General features: G+C 43.3%; 1 protein-coding gene across 1 annotated transcript in view; it reads left to right on the top strand.

Moving 5' to 3' along the window:
- Window positions 1-12,044: 12,044 nt before the first annotated feature.
- LOC113995499 overlaps window positions 12,045-25,698 on the top strand; it is a 64,836-nt gene continuing 51,182 nt past the window's right edge. Inside the window, exons 1-4 of the mRNA XM_039381324.1 lie at window positions 12,045-12,074; window positions 12,597-12,622; window positions 14,270-14,436; window positions 16,535-16,559. Of these exons, the coding sequence (XP_039237258.1) occupies window positions 12,045-12,074; window positions 12,597-12,622; window positions 14,270-14,436; window positions 16,535-16,559 (248 nt within the window). The remainder of the gene's footprint in view (window positions 12,075-12,596; window positions 12,623-14,269; window positions 14,437-16,534; window positions 16,560-25,698) is intronic.

Raw genomic sequence — 25,698 nt, 5'->3', positions numbered from 1 at the left:
GAAAATCCACATTATGTCTCTAGCACTGGTCACTATAAACCACCATGAGGATCTGTTTACATGGGAGAAGGTAGGATGTAACAGGAAAATCCCTGTTTCATTGAGGCTGTTTTTTGTTTTGTTTTCCTTTTTGAAAATGACAAATATAATGTGTTAGATACTTTACAGGACACAAAAAGTAGCTTTCTATAGTAACTGTTGTTTGGAAAAGGTGACAGATATTAGATTCCAGTAATATAAAGTGCAGCAGTCCAGCAACTTGGTATCTGGAGCTTGGAATCACAGGTTCATTCCTTCTTACTTGTACCAAAATCAGTAAGCAAAGTCTGTATTAACAGTGTAACACAGGCTTGGCAAAAGATCCAGAATCTTGGCAGAAGTTAAAAAAAATGAACCTAAAAAAAATGAATCTATAGAGTAAATCTATAAATCTCTTTTCCAGGAAAGAAGTAATTTTAATTGTTTCTGAACATGTACAGTGGGGATAGAGTGAACTATTCTGCTGTGGTCAAACTGGCACATAGTGAGGGTATATCTCAGCCTGGTTCCTGGCCTCAGAGTGGAATTTGGTGTGAGAATTTGTCGATGTGCGATTGGGAGGGTTTTGAAACCGTGCCAGTCTGAGCTGGCTTCATTTTTTCCCATCACGGACAAGTATTTTTTGCTGTAGTGTTTAACATACAAAACAGGGCTTTTCCCACCCCCTTTGAGAGGAACTGCAATAGCCCTGTGAGAAGCGAGTTGCAGGGTGGTTTTTCCTGGTGTTTATCCTGTGTTTTGGCAGCATCAGAAGTTTTGATGAAACAATTTGTTGGACTCCTGAAGGTTTAAATGAGCTATTTCCTTAATTGGTAATGGGTGATGAAACCTCTCTTTTGGGAATGAAATTTCATTTTTTTTCAGTGTCCCAAATAATTGCAGTACAAGGGATTAGCAGTTAGTCTGATATATCCCCCCAAATCATCAGTCACGTTTTGCAGTTGACCGGTTTTCTAACACCAAGAGTAATCCAACTTTCCTATCTTTATGGTAGTTCTCTAGTCAGCTGCCTCCTCCTTAATGGTCCAGAATGTGCAATTAGGCAGATTATGATATTGCAATGTGTAACTCATCATACGTTTTTTACTTTAAGACAGAGTTGCAAATGGATACGAGAAACACAGCTCGTCTGAATGGCTTCTCTCAACCTCAGTAACTGTGTTTTACTGGACCAAAATTTGGTCACCTTCTTCTGCATCTGCTGGAAGATGTTTGTTGTGTCTCAGGCACTATTCATCTCTCTCCAAATTTCCACTGAAAGCACATAATCCTTTGCTGCTTCTTTCACTTTTATCCCTTTTCCATTATTATTCATAATCCCTTGACTGTCTCCTCTTTCTGAAGGACAAAGACTCTCTTAGATTGTATGAAGCTAGAAAGCAGAGCCACACATATCTTGTAGGTCTCACAGACACAGAAATGGTTCATGTCCCGTGGCCTGCATTGGACACAGTCTTGCAAGCAGTGACTTAAAAGACTTACCTGCTCATTGCTTAAAGCAGCTCTCAGTAGTCTCACAATATAGCAAACCATGAATCTACCATCTACATACACTTCGTGTACTGTGTGTGTGAAGTCATGCATGTGTAAGTAACCATGTATTTTCAAATCATAAGTTTTGTTTCTCCTCCTAGCAAATAGCTGTGCCTCCATATAATTTAATGAGGTGTTAACTGTCTTAACATAAATGAGCCCTGATAATACCGGATGGAAAGGGAGGTGAAATTTGAATAGACAGGCTTAGTGGGAAAACTGCAGGTGGTATAAACACAGGAGGAGGACATGTGGCTCTGAGGGCCTTGTTAGATGTGCCTGTTTCCAGTTACCAGTGTCTGCTGCCAGCACCTAGCTGGGAAAAAATATGAGGAAAATATATGAGGAAAAAATAGAGAGCAGGGAAAAAGAAAATTTATTCAAGTGGGATCTGATTGTGCTATGAAAGGAGGGTGCAGAGTTATCTCTCTGGAGAAATCTCCCCATCAGAAGTGACCTCTTTGTCCCACAGCTGATTCCCAGGACTCCTGCTTCCCACTTGCAGAGGCAAACTAAACATCTTTGATCCTGTGCAGGGCTTGACCATGCAAAAGAGGATCAGGCCTGCAGGAAATTCATTAAAGACTTGTCTCCTGCTTTTTATGAAGGGTCAAGAGAAAGGCAGCAAGAAAAAATCTTGCAAGGAGGAGAGGAAAGATTAGGCTCTTGCTTAGGGCAGCAGGCAGGGATCCTCCTCCTTGCTCCACAGCAACTTCTCAACATATGCCCTGGCACTTTCACCATCCCAGGCTACACTGCTGCCTATGTGGAGAGGTACTTGCCCCCTTCTTAGCTCCTGTTCTTTTTTGACATCAAGATATAAGGATAATTTGTCAGGTACACAACTGCTCCTTGTGTCAGGGAAAATTGAATTTACATGTTATGTGTACTAAACTTCATAGTATCTTACCTGTAAGGGAACTGTTGTCTTGTTTTCATTGCAAAATGTGACAGCCACAGATAGGTGAGACGTAACAAAACCTGAGAGCAAAAATATCTTTGGTATTTATCTAGGGTGTGAAGAAAACCGTGAACATCTGCATGTGAATTACAATAGATATGTCAGGTAGTGCTTTCTTTACCATGGTTTCCAGGAAATTGCAAGGCTGTTTTTAGTTGCTGATCATTTTGTCAGACTTTAATTGCTGAGGTTGATTTTCTCTACAAACACAGCTGCAGGGCTGGTATTGTAAAATTGCTATTATATTACCCAAGCTTGTTCACCTGTTTTTGAAAACAAGGCCTGGAGAATGCTGCTTTGGTCTGTACATACTAAAAACCTTTTCCTGAGCAGTTTGAGCAGTGGTGACTGTTGCATTTAGCACGTGGCTTTGGCCACATTTAGCGTGTGGCTGTGCCAACTTAGAATAGGCTTGACAAGGTGTTTGAGGAATGAAGTTTGTACATGATGGAGAGACCCGCTGAGTTTAGCAGTGAAAAACCTCCACAGAGTTGAAAATCTTGGAGCATGTGCCATTCCTTTCTATCCACTAGCAGTGACTGATGGGTGCAGGATTCACTCCCACTGAGTGACTCTCTGTGGCTCCCTGGCCCAGGACCACAGTGCTGTGTCAGTGTTTGCTGGAACTGTCTGCCCTAGGGGACACTTTCATTACCCAGTGAGTTTACATTTGTGCATCCTCCTTGTGTTTGCACAGGGCTGAGAGGGGACCTGTCCTGTTCAAATGCAGAGTGGATAGGGTGCCAGGAACATTAGGCTTTAGTGCTGGTGTTCTGTGACCTTTGAGCACATGATGTTGCAGTATTAATAATGATATTTACCATGATTTGGAGCTCGTGCACAGAGTTACACTGGAATCAGCTTTCAGGAAAGCATCTATGGTGCTGAAGTGCCTTTTTACAACATCTGAGACTGGGAAAAAGTCTCTCCCAGCAACAGAACAGCATGTCACATGCAGATGGGTTCCTTTTATGCTCTATCAAATAGAAAAATTATTTGAAATATGCAGTGGATTTTGAATTACAGATGTCCAAAGCCTGCAGAAACCAATAAACCCCTCTCCATTACCACTGTGTATCATCAGACCAGAATGGTTTCTGATTCCCCAGAAATGTGTCCTGACTTGGCTACATTTCAAAGACATCAGAAAGTTGTCCAGATTTGCTGTCTTCTTGCTTCTGTTCATTATTGATTTCCTTGTTAACACTGAACTGAACTTTCTGACATGTTTGTCAGAATGGGTCCTAAGTGCTGCATGCCTGCAGTTGTATGAGTGGAATTAGGATAATTCCTGCCACATGCACATGGTTTACTTCTGGTGGGCTGGTTGTTCCAGATCAGCTGGTTGAATTGAGCAGTGGCCACACCACTTCTGCAGCTGGAAACCTTCCTGAAAGAAGGAAAATGCAAATTTTAATCTAGGAACTGCTCTGTGGAGCAGGAGGAGGACTTTGCCTCAGAGGATTTTTGATCTCAGGCTGTGACTCCCTGGGCAGCCAACAAGGGTCTCCATTTCTCTAAAGAGAGACGATGAGAGAAAACTCCTCATCCCAGCTTTGTTTCCTCTTGTGAGGAAAGAGAGAGATAATTACTTTCTGGAAATAATGCAGCATGGTGATGCTGACCTGGTGTTATGGATCCTAAAGCTCTGAGCAACCTCGTAATAAATTGTTGCTGACCCTGTTTGAGCAGGGGTTGGGCTAGAGACCTCCTGAGGTCACTTCCAGCCTGAATTATCCTATGATTACATGCAACACGCAACAGCTGCTGCAGAAATTTCTGGCACAGTTCACTCACCTTTTCTGCCACAAGCTTTGCATACTGAGCTGGAGTGGTATTGAGGAGAGCTGGAATTGCATTGAGGAGAACTGGAATTGCAGGCAAGGTGTGAGGGACTTTCACCAGGTCCAGGATGTCCTGGCACCCAGAGCCACAGGATCATCCTGCAGACTGTGGTGGCTTTTCAGCCTCTAGTGCTGGGTTTATGGCAGAGGCGGAGGAAGCATGAGAAGAGAGTGATGCTTCATGTCCTAGATGGTAATGGGTTTACCCTTTGCTACAATCCCTTCTTCACTTCCCTCTCAGGCTGGTCAGGTTTGATCTGCTAATTTGTAATGCAGCTGTGTTAGTCTGCACACTGTGATTGTTACCTGTGATTAAACCCTGAAGGAACAGTACAGCTGGGAAATATGGGGTGCTGGAATCCTCTGGTGTGAGTAACAGGTAAAAGTTGACTTGTTCAGGAGCAAATCAGTTTGGATATTTGTCACCATTGCTGAATATTAAATTCTGGCTCTGTGCCTGCAGTTTATTCTTTCTTTTAGTCCCTGTTCACCTTCCCTCCTTCCCCCTTTTTATTATTTTTCAGATGCCTAAATGAGAGGCTTTGCAAAATGCACAATGTGTTTTCCTTATGTTTCTGCCCAGGATAAGAATAAATTATAGCTTAAACTTGGGAATACTACATCTGTCATTAGTTGTAAAGCGGCCTTGAAGAATTTTGCCTTTGCAAGCCTAATTGCTGATAACTACTCCTTTTATGCAAATCTGGGTGCATGTGGGACTGCTTATGTGGTGGTGGGCTCAGCAGAGGCCCAGCTGTGGCGGGCAGGGTGGCTTCCCAGGCACTGCTCTGCATTGCAATATGATGCCCCAGGAAGCTGGTTTTTGAAGGATCGTTAGTTTAGATATCTGCAAACAAACCATGTGATATTGGATCCAATCCTGAGGAGAAAACCTGTTAATTTAAGAACTTAAATTAGTCTTCTGTATTTATTTTTAAATAGAAGGAAATTGCCTTTTGAGCTGTGGTTGCTTTTTTTGCCTGGCTCCCTTGTCTTGGACAGTAAGCACAACCACAGTGTGATCATGCTGCCTGCTAGCTTGACTTATGGGACTCTCACTGAATTACTGCCCCATCTTACCTGCTTCTCGCTTATCGTAGAAGCAGTTAATGCTTGGCAAAAGCTGGAATTATAAAGTCCTAAGGCTGCTGTCCCCGTCCTTGGCCTCCAGATGTGGCTGTGGTGCTGAGTGAGTGACCTCACAGCCACTAAGCTGCAATAGCCTGTGTGTACCTTGCAGGAAATAAGTTGACTCCCTCTTTGTGCTCCTGCAGCAAAGGAGCAACTGCTAAATGGGTGGTAGCTGGGAAGGACATTAATATAAGACTGCGTGCTTTGCTGAGCATCATATAGAGCAGCCTATCCTTGCTTTAAGGCTTTGCTTGGAGCATATTCACATCTCTGGGAATCTGACCGCTCAGTTAACAGTCGTAGAGACAGATACTGTCACACCAACGACTCTGAGCTTAATGCGCAAACTGTGCACTAGCTGAGGTTTGCACTCCTGCAAATGGAGTGATTATAGAGCACAGTGGGGTTCAGTGCAGCGTGGGAAGCATATGTTCAAATGCTACATGGCTAACAGTACAAATTGTAGTACCTGGCTTACCTGGAAAGGTCAGCAAGCAGTGCAGCTGGGTGGCTATCTTGTGGTTGGAATGGCTTTCTCTCTGCAGCCCATTGTCAAAGGCTGATTTCAGCACATTCCCTCCGCTGGGGATGGGACTCAGTAGACTTTTCCTTGTTTTGTTCCAGGCTACAATGAGGTCCTGAGTCCCAGTGTGACACATTAGGCAGAGATGCAGGGCCCAGCAGTTAAAATATGTAGGCCCCAGGACAGCTCGAGTTCTGTAAGTCTTTGTTTTCGGCTTGTTAACAATGAACAGTTGAGTAGTTATTTGTTATTTGTGCAGAAGGGGCACTTCCCTGGGTGCTGGTGCATGAGAGTCCTCAAGCTGGGAGGTGTGATAAAGAGCAGGGATGCCCCATTCATGAGAGAACTGGGTATGTGCTCTTGGAGAGGAGGGAGCTTAGCCCTGTCAGCTTGGGAGCGTGTCCTTCATCATGGCCCTGCTGGGAGGGCTGCTGAGCAAAGCTTTCCTGTGCTGTGACCCTTTTCAGCTAGGTGTAAGCTGGAGTACAACAAAAAGTTCAACATTGTGCTGCAAATCCATGTGGAGCAGCTGCTCCCTGGGAGGGAGGTGAGGAGCTCACAGAGGGAGCCTGAAATTAAGTATCATCTAGACATTTTGATTTAAATCTGAGACACAGTGTCTTAAACCCTTTAAAAATACATCAGGAGGGAGGCTTTCCTTTCTTTTTACAAGTGATGGGGTCAATTTCCTTGAAAGGTATGCTGCCATTGTGATGGACTCAAGATAACATTGACCAGGACGTGAGCTATGAGCTCCCATATCTGGGACTTTTTATTGGGTGGCATCACTTGCATTACAACCAGCTAGTAAAAGCAGGGGCAGTATTTTGTTGCTGTGGTGTAAGTTTGGCAGGTACAGTTATCACTGCCATAGACTGTTGTCCTCTCATTTATGTGGTTGTGGTCAGGCCCCTCCTACCATGGCACAGATTTCACTTTCTGAAGAAAAAATAGGGCTTTAATTGCGTCATTCAGAGCATGCAAGGACCATATCAACCTGGAGAATTCCTGCTGGTTCCCACTCCATTTTCATCACCCCTACTGCAATGAGCTCAGGTTTGCTGTCACAAACACATATGATACCACATCAAAAACCAAAAATACGAACAACGCATCTTACTTTTTCTTGGCTCTTTACATCCTTCTGAAGAGATATTTTTTCCTGCCTGTTTATGGCACAGTTTTATGAACACTATAGGACAGTCTTGCTGCACAACAGTGCGACATGGTGGATATGGATGGAGAGGACAGGCTCTTTCATCTGGCTGTGTCAGCAGGATCTCTGTAATGTGAAGCTACAGGCTGAAGAAACTGTTTGCTGAAGGGTGGAGGGTAGGGTGACTGGGTTATTTATTATTTCCTAGCTTGAGATTTTTGTGGCCTCTCCTGAAGGAAGGGTAATGGGAGCAAATCTTTGGCCTGACCATATACTGGATCTTCTTATGCTTTCATGATCAGTGATGTTGGGTTGCCTCCACTTCACATGTCTGTGGAGAGATGTGCTCAAATGTCTGATTTGCCACTTCTGGGTGCTTGTGCTTTCTGAAGTCACTTTCTTCTAAGGGATGTCTGGTGAGAAATACAGGAACAGATATGGTCTGAGATCACCAGTGATTTTGGAAGATTTTGGTTTACTTTCACTCTACAGCACAGTGGGATCCAGCATAGTTTGCTATGCATGTGTTTTGCAGCTGAGCCTGCAGTGCCTTGGTACTGGGCTGCACACAAACCTACCACAGGAGAGAGAGCCTGCCCTGCTCCTGCACAGACAGGACATATGCGAAAGGAATAAATGTCTGCAGGTCGTCTTCTCCTCCTCGCAGTGCTCTGGAGACTGGGCCAGTGCTCTGGCCCACTGGACCCAGCAAACTCTTGGGCCTTTGATTGGTTCTCTCTAGTACCAGAAAACATAAAGGCAGTACAGCCCCACACATCACCAGTTAAATGAGGAGCCCTTGTCTCTGACCATCATTCTGATCCCAGCACTTTGTGAGTTCAGGGCACTGATTTATGTCTTACTTTGAGAACGTGAAAGGCACAGGCCCTACCACTGCACTGTTCCATCTGCTGGATATCATACGGTGTCTCTGGCTTCTTAGGAAACAAGATGCACACAGCTTAAAACGTGCCTGTGCCAAACAGAAAGAAAAGGTGATACTGGGGTCATTTCTGTGAACCCTGCTAATGAACTAATTATTGCCTTCCTGTAATAACAGTGGAGTACTGCTGTGCTTCAGATCTCAGGGACAAAAATCCCCTGAAAGGAGGATTTTAATAGGGACAGTAGAATATGATACATTTTACAGTAATTCTCTCTCAAATTGTTCTAGATGTAAATATTACATGGCTAGCCCATATTATTCACCTAGGGGTCTTTATTATGGACTGGCAAGACTCAGAGTAGACTAGGAATAGTTACCAGGCTTATACCCATTGAGGAATAATTATACCTATTCTACAGATGAGAAATATAGATATATGAAGGTATTATCTTACTTGTTTCACTTAATAAATGTTCTGAGGTTTGGGAAGTTTGTGATCCTTGCTCTTCCCAGCAATACCTCCTTCATATCTGTGGTACACAGACATACCAAGCATTTTGCCTGGAGAATACAGGAGATCAATAAGGAAAAATAGAGTTCTTTAAACTTGCTGACTAGGGATGCTGTCTCAGTGTTACCTGGCAGAACTCAGGGCCATCAGATATCTTGGCTAGCCAGTTTCTAGCAAAATAAGGAGAATATTTTTTTTTTCTTTTATGAATAAGAAAATGTTTAGTAGTGAAAATGCGAGAACCCAGGGAGATTTTGGAGGGGCAGCCCTCATGGTTTAGGCTACAGAACAATTTGGCAAAGGAATAAAGTTCTTTCATAAGGAAGAAAATTTTCTTGCAGAATCTTTTTCTGCAGCACTTCTCATGCTTTGCTCTAGAGAAGCTGGTGTGTACTGGCTCCATCAAGAGTCTGGGTCTTTCAAATCCTTTCGTGGTTGTCCTTACAGCCCATTATAAGCTTGCCTGGAGGAGATCATTGCATGGCATACACTGAAGTGTTACTCTAAAATTTTGCATTTAATATTGTTAAAGACCTCTGCAAAATAAAAACAGAAAGGAGAGTGCATCTAGTCTGTCCCTGATAACTTCTTTGACTTGCAGGAGTTTTGGGAAGGCTACTGCAGGATGCTGGAACTAAACCCGTGGTTTAAAAGTCCTAGTGTATATATTGATTTTTCCTGTTCAGGCCGTTGAGGTTCAGACAAGGAGGCAAGGGAAGTGTGAGAACAGCCACGGCATGCCCGTGAAAGTGGCTCCTATGTTTCAGCATGGTAGATCACCACAATCCTTACTCATAGCTTAGTCCTTTTTCCTTCACTGTGCTTAGTGAAGAGAATCATACAAGCAAGACAGAGGAAAAATTGCCCGTAATGTTTCAGCCCCATGACTACATTACTGCATGTAATAATCTGGAAACAAATATGACTGTAGACATCTCCCATAGTCACAGGCAATATTGAACAAGCCATCTACTTAACGGGGACTGTACATCTCAAACTGCTGCAGCTACGTGGGTGACTGGGTTCTTACTATGTATATAAATTTGCAAGTGTGCAGTAGGTTGTAAAATTTATGAGCACTTTAGCCCTTATAAATTTTATCAAGTGTGACCTTTAAAACCAAAGGTTGTCATAAGTATTACGTGCAGATTTTCATTATTATTAACCCTCTGCTCACCCTTTGCCTTAAGGGGGGGAAAAGAGAGCAAATACACCCCAAAGAAAAGGGAAAGAGAAGATTTAGTTCATTGGATGAAAGTAGTGAAATCACTTTCAGGTGTACAGATTGGCAGACAAAGGCCTCATAGTAAAGATGATATAATCCAGATGGGAGGACTTTGGAGGAATATATTCCCATTAAATTCTAACCACCTAAGTGCAGCATTGCTAAAACAGAATATGTATCAAATAAATCTCTGTTTCCTCAACTAGATTGAAATTTAATAGTTTTCCTGCCAGAATTTAACTCAGTTAAGATTGTAAGTTACAGTTCTGTTGAAATACACTGGACTGACATTCTGAGAAAGGAATAGGCAACTGGAACCTTGAATTGGCGTCTCTGAGCTCCTTTTTGCTTTTTTACATGTTTTGGCTGTTGTCCAGGGGAGGCATGTCAAAGCACGTGCAGGGCTGGAGCATGCCTGGGACCAGGGGAGGGTGAGGCTGTGCAAAGCCACGCTTCAGGGAAGAGCAGCTTTACAGACCTACAGGGGCCTGGGAGAGTCACAGGGAGACACAGGATGTTTGGTTATCACAGGCTTCTTGGCCTAGTAAAGCTTATCCTGGTGCAGTGTAAGGATATCCATGCTCCATTGCAGCCTTTGGACAGGTCCTCATTACTGTCAGTGCATGGTATGTTCTCACTTCTGTCTTTTCTTCTCTCCTTCCATGCTTTCTTTTTTTTGTCACGGAGTGAAGCGCTTTTTTCTCTTTCTTTTTTTTAAAAAAGGAATAACTGCTGTTAGGATTATGTCCTATTACTTAAAGTGCTTGTTCTGCTACACGTACACGCAAATTTAATTATATTGGCCATATGAAAGATGCATGAAGGCTCACTTTTGGGAAATATGCCAAAGAGATCTTCTCAATGTCGAGCTGTTTGATGTAAGCTTGTGCATCGTAATTGAATTACTGATCAAGTACTGTATCAATGAAATAATCTTGGTAAATTCTGTGTACTTAAGTAACTCTAGCCTCGAGGCTGTGGTAAATGGAGTAACCCTGTTATTGATTTTTTTCATTGAATATGCATATCTTATACCTCCTAATAAGACTGTCCTTTCCTAGCTATTTCTGTGTCCTTCAGAACTGAGATTTTTCTTTCAATCACTGGTGAAAGATTATTTTGTCACTGCTTGTACTAGGAATTTCTTCTGTGTCTTTCTTGAGGCCCCTTTGCTGCCTTCTTCCTCAGCCATGGGGAATCCTGCAGCAATGCCAGTCTGCTCCCCTTCCCTCTCCTGTGGCCCTTGCAAGACAGGAAAAGTAGGACGTTCTCTTTCTATGCTCATTACTTTACAAACAAAAGTACTTGATCTAACTATGCTGGAGTTTTGTGGGAAGTTCATTTACATCTGCTCTGCTCCTTCTTCCTGATCTATCCATCCCTATCTACCCTTCATATTGTCAGGACTTAAGGTTAAAAGAGTGGGGCATGACAATAGCAAATATAATCCATCCCTGGTGTGTCCCGGGGACCCCAAGAAGTGATTTATGAAATGCACTTAGTCAATACCTTTAGGTATTTTAGAGAATGAAGATTTTCAAAAAAGTTTCTGGCTTGCTTGAAAATATTCATTGTTCCCTGCATTATGTTACAAGTTGGATCTGACATGCTCCTTTAGCAGCTCCAGTCTCTGGTGAGCTGTTCCAGTGATTCCTTCACACATTCAGGAAGTTTTCCGGGGACATTGAACCCCAGCATTGTGCTCGAGAGCTCCAGCAGGCAGAACCTTGCTTTGTTCAGCTGGAGAAACTGCACTTGGGGGTGAATTAAGAAGCTGGATCGGACACAACCGATGTGTGGGGAATTGAGCAACTGCTGTTCAGATTTCATGGACAACAGCTTGCCTTTGAATGAGAGCCACTGACAACTGAAGGAAATTCCTTGGGGAACAGTATCTCCTGGCAAGAGCTAAGCAGGTCTTGGACTGGGTAGCCTGGCACACGAGGGAGGAATAGCGGTGGACAGATGTGATGAGAACTCTGCTGAGCATGTACTGCTCTATTCATGGGAGAATCTCACCCCTCACTTTAAATGTTGCCAGTGTGTCTTTTCTGGCAGCTGCAGCTACAAAAGCTGGAGGGATAGTTTTTACTCTTCTTCTCCAGGATCTTGTCATTGTATGTCCTTTGCTTTGATGCCTTTATTTATTTTATTTAGTTAAAGAAAAGGGAAAAGAAATATTAAAATCAGAAATTATCTGGCATTAATATGTTTCCACTTGATGCTTGTGTCAACATGGAGAACTTCAATGCACAGCTTCTGCAAGTAAGAAGAGTACATTGTTTCCCACTTTTTGTTATTACAGAATCAGAGAATATGCTGAGTTGGAAGGGATCCACAAGGATCACCGAGTCCAACCCTCAGCCCTGCACAGGACCATCCCCAAGAGTCACACCCTGTGCCTGAGAGTGTCATCCAAACACTTCTTGAACTCTGTCAGACTTGGTACTGTGACCACTGCCCTGGGGAGCCTGTTCCAGCTCGTAACAACCCTCTGGGTGAAGAGCCTCTTCCTAATATCCAACCTAAACCTCCCCTGACACAACTTCAGGCCATTCCCTCGGGTTCTGTACTGGTCACCACAGAGCAGAGATCAGTGCCTGCCCCTCCTCTTCCCCTCACGAGGAAGTTGTAACTGCAGTGAGGTCTCCCCTCAGTCTCCTCCAGGCTGAACAGACCAAGTGCCCTCAGTCACTCCTCACATGGCTTCCCCTCAAGGCCCATCACCATCTTCGATGCCCTCCTTTGGATGCTCTCTAATGGCTCAACATCTTTTTTATGTTTCAGTGCCCAGAAGTGCCACAATATTCCAGGTGAGGCCGCCCCAGGTCAGAGCAGAGCAGGACAATCCCCTCCCTCGACTGGCTGGCGATGCTTTGCCTGATGCCCCCCAGGACATGGTTGGCCCTCCTGGCTGCCAGGGCACTGCTGACTCAGGGCCAACTGGCCATTGACCAGGACCCCCAGGTCCCTCTCCTTGGCACTGCTTTCCAGCATCTCATTCCCTAGTCTGTCCATACATCTGGGATTGCCCCATCCCAGGTGCAGAATCTGGCACTTCCCTTGAACTTCCCATGGTTGGTGACTGCCCAGCCCTCTAATTTGTTGAGGTCTCTCTGCAGGGCCTCCCTGCCTTCAAGGGAGTCAACAGCTCCTCCCAGTTTTGTGTCATCTGCAAACTTGCTCAGTGTCCCTTCCAGTCCTGCGTCCAAGTCATTTGTGAGATGCTGAAGAGCACAGGGCCCAAGATGGAGCCCTGCAGAACCCCATAGTGACAGGTGGCCAGTCTGATGAGCCAATTGCTCACCCACCACATGATGTGTTTATCCAGCTCTGGGCTGGACATTTTGTGCAGAAGGATCCTGTGAGAGTCACTACTGAAAGCTTTACTGAAACCTCAAAAGATTACATCAGCTGGCTTCCTGTGATCAGCTAGGTGGGTTACCTTGTCAGAGAAGGAAATCAGGTTTGATAAGCAGGACTTTCCTCTCATGAAGCCTTGCTGGCTGTGACTGATGACAGTGTAGTCTGAGGTGTTTTTCCATACTTCCCAGAATAATCTTCTCCATAACTTTACTGGGTACTAAAGTCAGACTGACAGGCTTGTAGTTTCTGGGGTCCTCCTTCTCACCCTTCTTGAAAATCAGGACAACATTAGCCAGCTTCCAGTCAGCTGCGACCTCTCTGGATTCCCAAGACTGCTCAAAAAACATCGAGAGAGGTTGTGTAATGATATCAGCAGCTCTTTAAGGATTCTGGGATGAATCCCATCAGGCCCCATAGGTTTGTAGGCATCCAGCTGGAGCAGCAGGTCCCACACAATTTCAGGGTTGACAGAGTTGATCATTCTCACAGTCATGGTCCTCCAGCTTAGGGCACTGAGCCCCCTTGGTCCATCATCCGTGTTGAAGACAGAGGCAAAGAAAGCATTAAACACCTCTGCCTTGTCTCTGCCCCTGTCTGTGAGGTGACCAACCCCATCCTGTAACAAGCTGATGATATTTTTACACTGCCTCTTACCATTAATACACTTGAAAAATCTCCTTTTATTGTCCCCCATATTTCTGGCAGCTTCAACTCCAGTTGAGCTTCGGCCGCATAAATTTTCTCCCTACAATAGCAAGCTGCATCTCTGAATTCTTCCCATGTCACTTGGCCTTGCTACCACTGGGCATACACCATCCTTTTTTTCCTTATTGCTTCTCTTATTTCCAAGAGAAGGTCCCTGCTCAGCCAAGCTGGCCTTCTGCCTCACCTGGTTGACTTCCAACATTTGGGAATTGCCTGCTCCTGTGCCCTCAGGAGGTGATGTTTGAAAAGTGACCAGCACTGATGCACCCCAGGACATGGGAAAACATTTTTCCAGGGCATCTTACTTACTAATTCCCTGGGCAGCCTGAAGTCTGCTCTCCTCGTGTCCAGACTTGAGGTTTTGCTGGCACTTTTCCTCCTGTCAACAGGGATTTTAAACTCAATCATTTCGTGGTCGCTGTGGCCAAGACAGCCGTGAATCTCCATTTCTCTCATGAGATCCACTCTGTTGAAAAACAGCTGATCAAGGAGAACATTTTTCTGAGTCGGTTCCCTTACGGCCTGGTCCATAAAGTTGTCATCCATCTATTTTATGGTTAGGACTGATGTGTGAAACAGTGGAAAAAGAAATATTTAATTTTTTTTAACTCGAATGTCCCTAGAAAAGAGACACCAGAAATAATGTATCTTTGCTGGTAAACTGAACCAAAATGATGTAAATACCTCCGAACGTGAGGTTTTAGATCTACCAAACTGAATGCTGTAACTATTCTTTCTTTGGTGTTTTAGGTGAGAAAAAACCAGAGTTTGACATTTTGCTCATAAAACTAACATCTCATTTCTTGTCACTGATAGCAGGTGGTGCAGGAACTTAAAAATCAAACTCTTCTTTCCCAGAAACCCTTCTCTGAGGCCTTCTGTCTCAATGCAATCAAACTATAGTTTAATTCACCTCCTTTTAAAAAACTTTTGTTTCCTGCTAAATAGAGCAGTCAAAGGAAGTGGGAAAAAACCAACTGGTTTGGGTTTTATTGTAGAATTTATCACACTCTGTCTACTCTTATAATTTATTTTTGGTTTTGTCCAAATTTGCAGTGTGTTTAGTTATGTGCTCAGGTCAGGGCATAGCCAGGCCAGAACCTGTAACGTCAGTTTGAGTGTGGATCATCACACCTTTGCTGCACAGCACTCTGGGAGTGTCTTGGCTTGCCCCGATGGGATGTCTCACCTTCCTTAACAAGGGTGCAGGTCTAGGCCTCCTGAGCATCCACTGGTACCACCGTCTCCCTGCTTCCACGGACTTTTAGCAAGTCCCTGTTTTCCCCCAGTGCTTTGGTCTCCCGAGCAAACAACACTCAGATCTCCTGTGAGGGATCAAGGCTGTATTTTCACAGCCGCCAGCACCGCACAGACCTGCTCCATCACCAGCATTTCTAAGAACTGTGACAGTAGCATTATATATTAATAAAATGAAAGGATTTCAGGCCAGATTTTGGTCCTGTAGAGCTTGGTAAGGATGCCTGACCTCAGTGGAGCAGCAATTCACAGCAGCTGAGGGCATGACCTATCTCTCTGCACTTTCACTCTCTGCTGTATTAACTTGATTCAGAGAGGCAATGATTATGGTTTGGGGTCTGTTATCTAAACTTGAGGCAGAGGACAACAGCAAGGATGCATTTATGGTTAATTTTATACAGTGCCTTGACCAAGGAAAATCTGAAGTCTGTTGCCCCTTGTAATTGATGTACAGACTCTCTCAGACCTTTAAAATCAGGAATGTTCTTCTGTGATTACAAAGGGCAGTAGAAAAGTGGATTAAATTTCTTAAAGATTCTACTGGTGTTCTATATTTTACTTTTCTAGTTTAATTAATGTATTTAGTCAAAAAGAGTTGTAAAAGCAATCCTTGAAATGTTTTCCAAAGCATATATAAACGTTTAAGAAACAAAAATAAAAGAACCTGGACCTTATGATGTAATGTGCAAGATGTTTTAACTCTGAAAGAGTATTTGAAAAAGCAAGGCCTTTTAAAATTCTCTGTTAGCAAGGTAATCCATGGCAATTACAACTACAGAAGATATTGAGCTACTCACACACATTGGTGCTTTACTCAGCAAAATGCAGCAAATGAGACCACTTCAGCTTCCAGAGCTCTTATGAATGCTGTGTTGTTTTAAAAAAAAATAAATAAGCAGGAGTAGGAGCATTGTTTGATCAGAATGGTGAACATTTGGGCTGTCCCTTGGAGTGGTTGCTGATGCAAAGTCCAAGCAGAGGTAACAGGTGAATTTAGGGAAGGGAAGCTATCATTAGTGGTTTCATTTAACATGGAGATTAATACCCTCATTTTCTATTCCTTTCTCATGAAATTAAAACTGTTATAAAATCAAATAATCTGTTTTTAAGAGATGAAAAAGTAGTGGAGTTCAGTGAAGTTCAGGGCACATATAAGCATAAAAGAGGAGGTGGTGAATGTCTCAGAGTAATGTGCAGAAGGACACAGTGTAGTACAGACAGAGGAAAGCATTTATTGGTTTCTTGATCCTAGATCTGACTCAGTAGAAATGTCTTGGCTAAATATGTGTTTGCTTGGGTGTATGTGTTTTTAATTAAATCTTTTCTGATTTTATTCCTCCTTGCAGTTGTTAATCAAAGACTGTTGTCACTGGAAAAATGGAGGTCAGTGACTTAAGAGCATCTTGCAAAAAAGATTTGGAGGTGAGTGAAATTAAATGGATATCTGAATCAGACTTTTTTCCTATATGGACTGAAAACTGAAAACTCATGAGGTTACCTGTAGCCATGTTTGGGATTTTCCAAAGCAGCAGGATCCATAATGTTGGGAACAGACATAGAATTTGAGGGCTCTGTGACAACTCATGGAGATTGTCCTTGGTATTGGGGCTCCATTGTGCAATCCCATTCCCTGGGCCTGAAAGCTTTTGTCTCTATTCTCTGACTTACCAGGGAGATCACCTGATTAAAGAGCCAAATGGTTTTCTTTCAACTGAGTGAATCTTAAATACTTGGAGCTAGGCTGAGCTTCAGGTCCTGCTGGCTCAGCGGTTACAAGGACAAAAAATGAGAGAATATATCGTCAGCTGGATTGGGGCAGAGCAAAGGTTCCTGTCTGGACTGCAGCTCTCTGGGGTCAGAGATGAGGAAATTGTGACTTTGTGGAAAGTCATGAGTGGAAGACTGTGATCCAAAGCCCTTTTTGCTGGCTAAAGGCTGCAGAATCTGAGTGATGTTGCATCCATCTAGGATGTAAATTGTTACTGGAAAAAAAATACTGTGCCTCTTAGAGAATGCTAAAGGCAAGTGTAAAAATGAGTAAAGGTAATCAGTAATTTAGCGAGAGTTTAGTGAGAGATGAGCACTGTGGGGTGGACCCAAAGGTGCCTGGGTTCTGGCCTCTCACCCCAGCCAGTATATTCCTTCAGGAGAGTCCCCCTGCCCTGCAGCAACATCTCTCCGGTCTCACTCCCTTACACTATCCTCTTTTACCCAGAGCTACTTTTTGGGAAGAAAAGAAATTCATTCTTCAAGCAGAAAGCCAAAATGTCGAGCCATTTCAGAGTTTGTACTGTGTTGTATAGGAGGATTACTGCTGGGTGTATGTCACCAACTGATGTTTATGCTTTGTTTTTAAATTTGGTTTTCTGTGTGTGCGAGCAAGCTGTGACTGTTGGGTTGTTGGCTTTGGGTTACAGCTTTGGGAGACAGGGGCCTCTGTGAGCAGGGGGTGTGCTTGCTGTTCTGGATATAGTTTGTTTTTAAGAAGAAATTATCCTCAGGAGAGCCAAGAATGGGTGTGGACTGAATTTTCTTCAATAAAAGATTTGCTTGCATGCAGTTGAAACTGTATGAGTTGATATATTCATGTGACACCTTCATGTCTGCATGAAGGCTGCCCTGCTGTATTTCTGTTCTGGGAACTGTGTCTGCTACTAGCTGGAAGAAAGACAGTACTGATAATAAAAAAATATATGAAACTGGCTTAAATGAGGTCAGGCTTAGCCTATAAGTTCAGATATGAATTAAAAGCAAAATTTTGAGTATTTTCGGGTGTTCAGACCTATGGTTTTCCCAAGAAAGCTCTGTTGGTGCCCTACCATGAGTGCTGTAATAAAGCAAACATCAAGGGCCTAAATTTTTAAAAATGCCCTCCCTCTGTCCTCTCAGCTTTACTACTTTAAAACCTTTCCCTGTTTAAAAGCTTCTTAAGTGAGGGTCTCAAAACATCTGAAAAAAAGGTGAAGGAGTAAAATTTTGTTATGATTTGGTTGCTTAAGCAACCTCTAACTTTAATGATATTGCAGTCAGTGCTCTGTTTTTTTACCTCTGACTGCTGATTCTCCAGACTCAGTAACTGCTGATTGGTGCAATTTGTGGCTCTTGTGCATTTTTATGCAGAAAAACAGCAGTTCAGATTCTGCATATCTCATGTCTGTGTATTGTGGATTGAAAAATTAACACAGCTTTCCACTCACTAAATGCTGTCATCACCATCTAGTTGTCAGAGTTGTTTAAGTCTGTTATTGGAATGGGAAACATGCAAAAGTGTTATTAAGAATCCAGCATCTCTAAAGACTTAGACAGAACAAATGTAATGAGTCATAGGCATTTGATTTTTGAATACAGCCTTCACAAATACACCTCTCAAACACCACTTTGCTGCAAATCTGTAACTTGTTGCGAAGCACAAACTTCAAATCTCTCTCTGAGTGATAAAAGAAAAAGAACAAAAAAGATTGTCAAATCTAGCACATGGTAGGTAAATGATAGGTGATTTTTAAGGTGTTTGATGGAAGAAATCCTGTTCATCAAAGCCTGCAGGTGTGTAGTCTGGCCCAATATGGGCTAAATGGGATCACATCAAAAGATAGTGTTTCTCCTTACATGACACTTTGTGAAAATGTAGGTACTTTTTATAAAGATCTCTCAGAGGGTTATCAGTAATGACTGCGGGAAGGGCCACATTTTAATCAATAGTTGTTGGGTCCCTAAACCTGTCTGTTTAGTCTCCCACAGGACTTAGTGTCGCTGATAATGTCGGAACGGCCAAAGCGACACAAAAAAAGGTTCCAGCAAAGTTTATTCCAAGAAAAAAGCAGGGACCACGGGGCTGCTGCGCAGCCCCTTAAGTACAGTTTTTGAACACACGTAATGCACACGGATAGGACAGTTCAAACTTTCACACCAGAATTCTTACAGCTAATAGGTGCATTTTCTAAACTCTACTTTCTCACGACAACTTTGCTCTTTCTCAGAACAGCCCAGTTCTTTCCCACAACAGTCCCGAGCACCTGCTCTTATTTTTCTCTCATGTTCATGTTTTTCCCAACCACTCTCGTTCAAAACAGGTCCTTGTTCTCATGAGACAGTGCTCCTGTTTTCATGAGACAGTGTTCTCTGTTCCCATGGGACGGCTTCTTCAGGATGCATCAGTATGTTGTCAGGATCAGGGCCTCCATTTTCAGTCCTCTCTTTCAGTCCATCTCAGGGGTATACTTTGATCTGGTCAACATCTATTGCTTCGTCAGTATGTGCCAAGGTGCTGACAGACCCGCTGTCACCCCTGACAACTTAGTTGTCTGCAAAGTCCCTTAGTCATTCGTGAACCCTTTAGAGAGAGATTGCCCACTGTCTCAAAATCACCTCCTGCTTTTGCCTTTTTTTTTTTCTAAGGATCTTTGGGTGCTTTAACAAATCAGTTGGGGTTATTAGCCATGACATCATATTCATCCTGTTACTAATATTCATGGACTGAGCCTGTTCCTACAAACCCTAGTTGCCATGGTCTTCCTCTCCTGTTGCAACTTCCTTAAAGGTCCTTCTGTCGTTAATTTAGCGAGAGTGGTAGTCCTTTAGGCCACCTTTAAAAAAGATTCAGTAAGTGAAGTCCTTAGGTACTGTGAAAGATGCAGTTGTTAGGGAGATGAAGAATAGGAGAGGAATAATCTCCATTAGGATCCAAACCTTCTCTGCACAGGCTCCTTCCTACTATGGAGCTGCTCACTACACTCTCCTGTGTAGCAGAGCTGCACTTCTGCGAAATTGAGTCTGAATTTTTTCAGAACCTGTTGCATTATAACAGGAGAAAAAAAATCAGTGTCCATAGAAAGCATGCAGCTGAGGAAATGGCCTTTGCAGACTCTGGTAGCCCTTCTTTATGGTATAAAGCTTGAAAAGAAGTGTGCAGGGTTCTGCCTGTCTGAAGCATTTCCAGTGCAGTTTGTATTTCTGTTGTCTGCATGTACAATACCAGGCATAGTTTGTAAGTTTGGTGGGAAGGGTTTACTACTGAAAGGTTGTAAAAAAAAAAAGGATTCATAAGGATTCTGTCCTCTCTTGTGAACTTGCCAGCTTTGTGATCAATGTGCTTTACCGCTCTGCTGCATGCCGCAGTAAGTTACAAACACTGGGATTACTCGTTTGACTAAAGCCAATCAATTTTTGCCAGATGAAACAAAAGAAATCAGTGGGTTTAGGCTGATCCCTGTAAAAAGGAGAAGATAAATCTCTGTGCAGAGCCCCTGGGTTACCTCAGCAGGGCAGAGGGCTGAAGCTGTAGCATTGGGTCCTGCCCCTGAGAAGGAAGCAGCCAAAGGGCATTGCTCCTGGTAGTGGTTCTCTTCAAGAAGCATAGTGAAACCACTTTCCTCTCCTTATTTATATTACAGCTAAAGAGCAGGCAGCTGTTATCATTTTTCTTTCTTCTGGTAAATAACTGGCTAAAAAGCTTGCTATCAGTCTGTCCTGTTTTTTCTATGTATTTTCTTGATTGCTTAGTGATGTTTAGTATTCTTCATTCCTCTGTCATTTGATCTGTTGGGTGATAATAGCAGACATCAAAAGCGAGGATTTTGTCTTAGAAACCCTACTGAGGACAGCACAGGCTTGATGTGGCAGAAGCAATAGGTTCTGCATCTGCTGGTATCAGCAAAGTAATGATGAAGATAATTCTGTTTTCTCTACTGGGTAAGTTGTTTGTTTGTTTTGTTTGGGTTTTTTTGGGCTGTAACATTCTCCCCCCTCCATATTTCTCTCCAGTTGTACAGCTCTTTGGACAAGGGCCATCACTGAATTGTGCAGAGGACAGAGATCATATGCTGAGACATTTTGGTGGAGCTTAACCATCAATGTGTACATGGCCTCGGATCATAATTAAGGAGTCTTAGCCCTCCTTTTTTAGCAAACCACCCTGTACAAGCAATAAGACTTAAACCCACACTCAGCATTCATCACAGACACAGGAGTTGTGCTGTACAGGGCTTGATTCTCTTTCTGATGGCAATTGCAGGTCCAGATATATAATAGACAGATCTAAAAGAAGGTGGGCTCTGGAGCTGGTGGGTGCCCAGAGGAAGGCAGGGCAGAGGTGGTGTGTGCTGTGCCCACGTGTATAGGAACTGAGAGAGGGGACAGCCTGCTGGCATATCCCAGGCAGTGGCATCCAGCCTCACTGGTGATAGGTGACAGGTCCCTCCCTGGGCCCTGGGGCAGGTATCCCTGCAGGGTGCTTAGACCCTGCAGGTGCCTTGTTTGCAGACTAATGCAGATTAGGGGTCAGAAGTGCCTCGTCTACTGATGCTCTCTCCCAGTGTGTGGGGTTATGTGTCATCCAAAAAGCCTTCCTCAGGCCAAACGTGCTGCACTGCCTGGGAGTTAGGTACTGAGGCGAGAGACACTGTCATCCTCTCCTCCCTGGAAGTATGAGGGTTTGGGAGGGGATGGGAGGGCCCAGGGGCTTCTAGAAAGCAGCTGCATGGCAGAGAATGTCCGTCACTAATCCCAGCTGTAGCCAAAGTGTCAGAGTTTGACACCTATCTTCTGTTTTTAGAAAACCAAAATATTAAAAATTGGGTTTTTTTCTGTTTTTAGAAAATTGTCCAGATTTCTGACACGTTCCCTGAGAGTTACACCCTGGTTTTTTGTGGCATTCTTAGAAGTAGCCTCTCCCTACCTCCTGTTTCACTCTGTATAAGTTGAAAACCAACACTTGCAGTGCTACTGCATGTGAGAAAAGTACTTCTTCTCAAGCAAAAACAAGAGGCTGCAGGCTTGAGTCTACAACGTGGCCTACTTACAGTCTGTACTCCCTTGAAATTCAGTGTTTTATAGACTTGGTCAGTAATTAAAACAGCCCCAGCACATCAGTGTTAACGGCAGCTTACTTCCCCAGATCAATCCCATTCAATTCCATGCTGTTTTACAATGATTCTTGTGGTTCCTACAGATTTATGAGTTCAAATCCTTTTCCAAAACACATTAAAAGCTGAACTCAGCCTGGGTGAAGGTAGTTCCCACCAGAGTTTTTAGGAAGCACATTGCTTTAACTTAGAGGCCTGTCTGCAGGAAGATACCACAAAGTGTTTCGCCAGATGCTTGTAATACTAAAAACACCATGGGCAGAGTTCTAGCAATATAATCATGTTTTAGGATGGTCATTTCTCTTCTCGTTCCAGGTAGAGGGTCCAATCAGACTAGTTTACTGCTTGTTTTCTTCTTTCCATCAGCAAGTGCTGTTGGCCCAAAGTACCCCCTTGGTAGGCTCACAGTGGTCAGTCCTCACCATGTGACAGGTAAGCTCAGGCTGCCTACCAAAAATCATGGAGCTGAAGGCAGCAAATACTGAGCCCCAACACCTCTGACATGATTGCTCAGCATAGGGTCACATGTGGTGCCCCCATTTTACAGCTTGGTTTAGCTTTGATGGAACTTTGGGCAATATGATGTGTTCCACATTTGAGAAGTCACCTCCTGCCCTGAGCTTTGAAAGCTGGTTGGCAGCTACCTGTAACACATAACATGCTTCTCAGCACTGCACCTCTCTCTGCCATGACTCACTGGAGTCTTGAGTCCAAATCAGAGGCTGATCAGTCAGGGCCAATTGTGAAATGGTCATGTTTGATGCTGCAATAAAAAAAAAAACAAACCTGGTGTGGATTATCATACAGCAGGAGACACTGACTGCAAATGACAAACAGCCAAGGAAAAATCACTTTTATCCACTGTATGGATTTTGTTTAGGATGCTAAAGGTGTCTAGTGAAATGTTGGATGTTGCCATGACAGTTACCAGGATTTATGTAATCCTTTCTAGAATGTCTGAATTTAGTTTCTTATATATAGTAGGATTTAAAATAATATATCACTGCCTTTTTGATTTGTTTATTTGCCTATTCCAGAGTGGTAACACTGTTTCAATTCCCAAAGAAACCCAGTGGCTAGCTCACTTCATTGGAGAGAAAGTATTTGGAGAAGGCCCTTTTGCTCTCCATCTGTCTCCTTAGTCTGTGGCAATCCAGCCCACACCGCTGGCCAAGATGTGGCAAAACATAATCCAGCTCCTTCATTAACAAATGTCTTAACAGGGGAACTGAGATGCAGGCAGTCCTCTCAGGGATCTCATTCCCTGGGGTTGCATCAGTGTTTCTGTTTGTCCCATCTGCTGCCAGGACTGTTGTCTCCCCTTGCATGGCGGAGCGGATGTCTGCCGCTAATTGCTGGGGGCCTCATTTGCTTTAGGGCTGGGAAATCATCTCTCTGGGACACTGCAAAGTGCTGCCTCAAAGGCAAGTGTGGATTTTTTCACTCTCTGAAAGGCTCAAAGCCTGCTGAGGACTCAGATGGCCATGTTCTGTAAATTTTAAAGGGAACTGGGAGAGCAGGACAGACTCTTTCTGGCAGCTTTGAATGTCTGTGCTGAAAACTGAGGAGTCTTGCTAATGAAATAACTTGCATTTGTTGGCATGGAAAATGAGAACCTTATTTTTTAACTAATATTATTTGACTAACATAGCACGTGCTTCCAAGCTGCTTTGTTTTTAAATACCCCAAAAATGGGAAATTTCCTAGGAATTAGAGTGAGTTTCTCCGAAGTTTTCATGTCCTTCATATTTTTTCAACCTATTTCCTACCTTCTTTCAGGCCTGTGTTCTTTGCCAAACTCATCCCTAAGCCTTTCTCTGTCTCATTGTGCTGTAGTAGTACAGCTGTTTAACAGGCATGAGGTTTGTTTGTGGGAAAAGCTAAAATGCTTTCCTGGCATAGGAGAAATCTCTGCCACAAGGAGTTCAAAAACTGAGACTAGAAAGCCTGGACTAAGAAGATAACAGACCATTAGTGGTTCGGGTATACAGCCTGGATGACCAGATAATACTCTTCCCATAAGCATAAACCTTGTGTTTGACCTGGGGCAAGTCATGTGGATCCAAACAGTCAAAGAAATGCAGGCAGCAGTAATTTGGGCATTAAGTAACCCCACCTCTCCCTGTGAGATAACTCTGCTCCCACTTCCATGGAGCACTTAAAAAATAAATGCATTACAGACATTAAGACCTCCTGATACTTGCAACAAGACACGGACTAAATGCATTAGCAGGGATCAGCCAAAGGGAAGCTCCTGCATGAAGGATCGTCATTTGTTGCAAGATGGAATCAAATTTTAAAACAAAAAGAGTAGTGGTTACACTGAGAGCTCATTCAAAAAGCAAATTGGTATGTGCTGAACCTCTGCTGCCACAGCAAAGCAACTTCCTCAGCCTGACCTTCCTCCTCTGAGCTGAAGGCATTCATACCACATCAGCAGGCCTGGAAAGGAGGAGGAGATTGCACAAAAGGGGCAGGAGTACAAAGCACAAAGTTCAAATAAGACGTGAAAATTTACAAGAAATGCTAGGGAGGGAGATGCAAAGGTAACCAGTAATTTTAATCTGTGAAAGGGATTTGTGAGATGCTCAAGTATATAACCCAATGCTGTATATTCAGCACAGGTCAGGTTTTATTCTGCAGCCATCTGTCTTTCTGTGCTTGCCTCACTGAGTTTTGGTGAGTGCATTGCTGCATGCTGTGCAAATCAGCCTGGAATTGCCTGTGTGTCCAACAGAAAATGACCCATACAAACAATGGCATTGTCTTTTCCAGCTAAGTGTACTACCTATGGTTTGAATTTGCGTGGCCTGCAAGATACCCATTTCTTTATCAGGCAACTTTGGTTCAGTGTGAATATGGTTAAATAAAGGCCAAATATCAGGGAGTGAATACATTCATTTCCTGTGATACAGTCTCTCCTGCAAACCTCTGGTGGGGAATGATGGACAAAACTGGCCACAGAATTGAGTAGTAAGGGACTACTTAGCCCAAGTGAAATGGTACCGTAAACAGGTCCAAGACTAACGCTGTGCTTTTTATATAAGAAATTGCACCTTTTACATAAGAATTGCACCCCCAGGACTGCAAGGATGAGCATGCAGGAGGTGTATCAGGATTTCAGTGTTCCTTTGAGCTTCCAAAGGCAACATAATATTGGCTGGGGAGACAGTGACTGTGGTGAGCAGCCTGGGGGAGGATGTGAAATTGTCACTGAAAACCAGTATTTCTGATACACTGTTCCTTCTTGCCCTCTGTTCAACACCTCTGAGAATGAAAGGGTTTTAAGTGATATCCCGATCTATAAGAATTGATTAAACATTTATTAAAACATCTAATAAGCATGTATTACTCCTTCCTAAACTATTTATTAAGGAACTGCTCGAGCACTGTGTGACTGTGTTACAGTTGCAGTCCATGTACTCCAGCAGAGTTCTTTGGGATTTAAAGATGCACAGGCAACAAAAAGTCTTATTATATTATAGCCCTATAGATCTTCCTTGTTTTTTCCACTCTATATGACTCCGGTTAGCAGAAGAGGGTGGTTAAGAAAAACATATCTGCAGCAAACAGCCTCTCAGATGGCATCCCATGAAAGGGCCTTCAGTTCTTGTGTCAATGAACCATGAAATTTCATATTATCTCGTGTCTGTGCAATGAATAAAATAATATTTTGGGGTATGGTGTATTTAAAAGGGTTA

Source organism: Pipra filicauda, unplaced genomic scaffold (assembly GCF_003945595.2).
Source record: "Pipra filicauda isolate LSUMZ 115617 unplaced genomic scaffold, ASM394559v2 scaffold21_size4447388_pilon, whole genome shotgun sequence".
Classification (NCBI taxonomy): domain Eukaryota; kingdom Metazoa; phylum Chordata; class Aves; order Passeriformes; family Pipridae; genus Pipra; species Pipra filicauda.
This window is presented reverse-complemented; position numbering and strand designations above follow the sequence as displayed.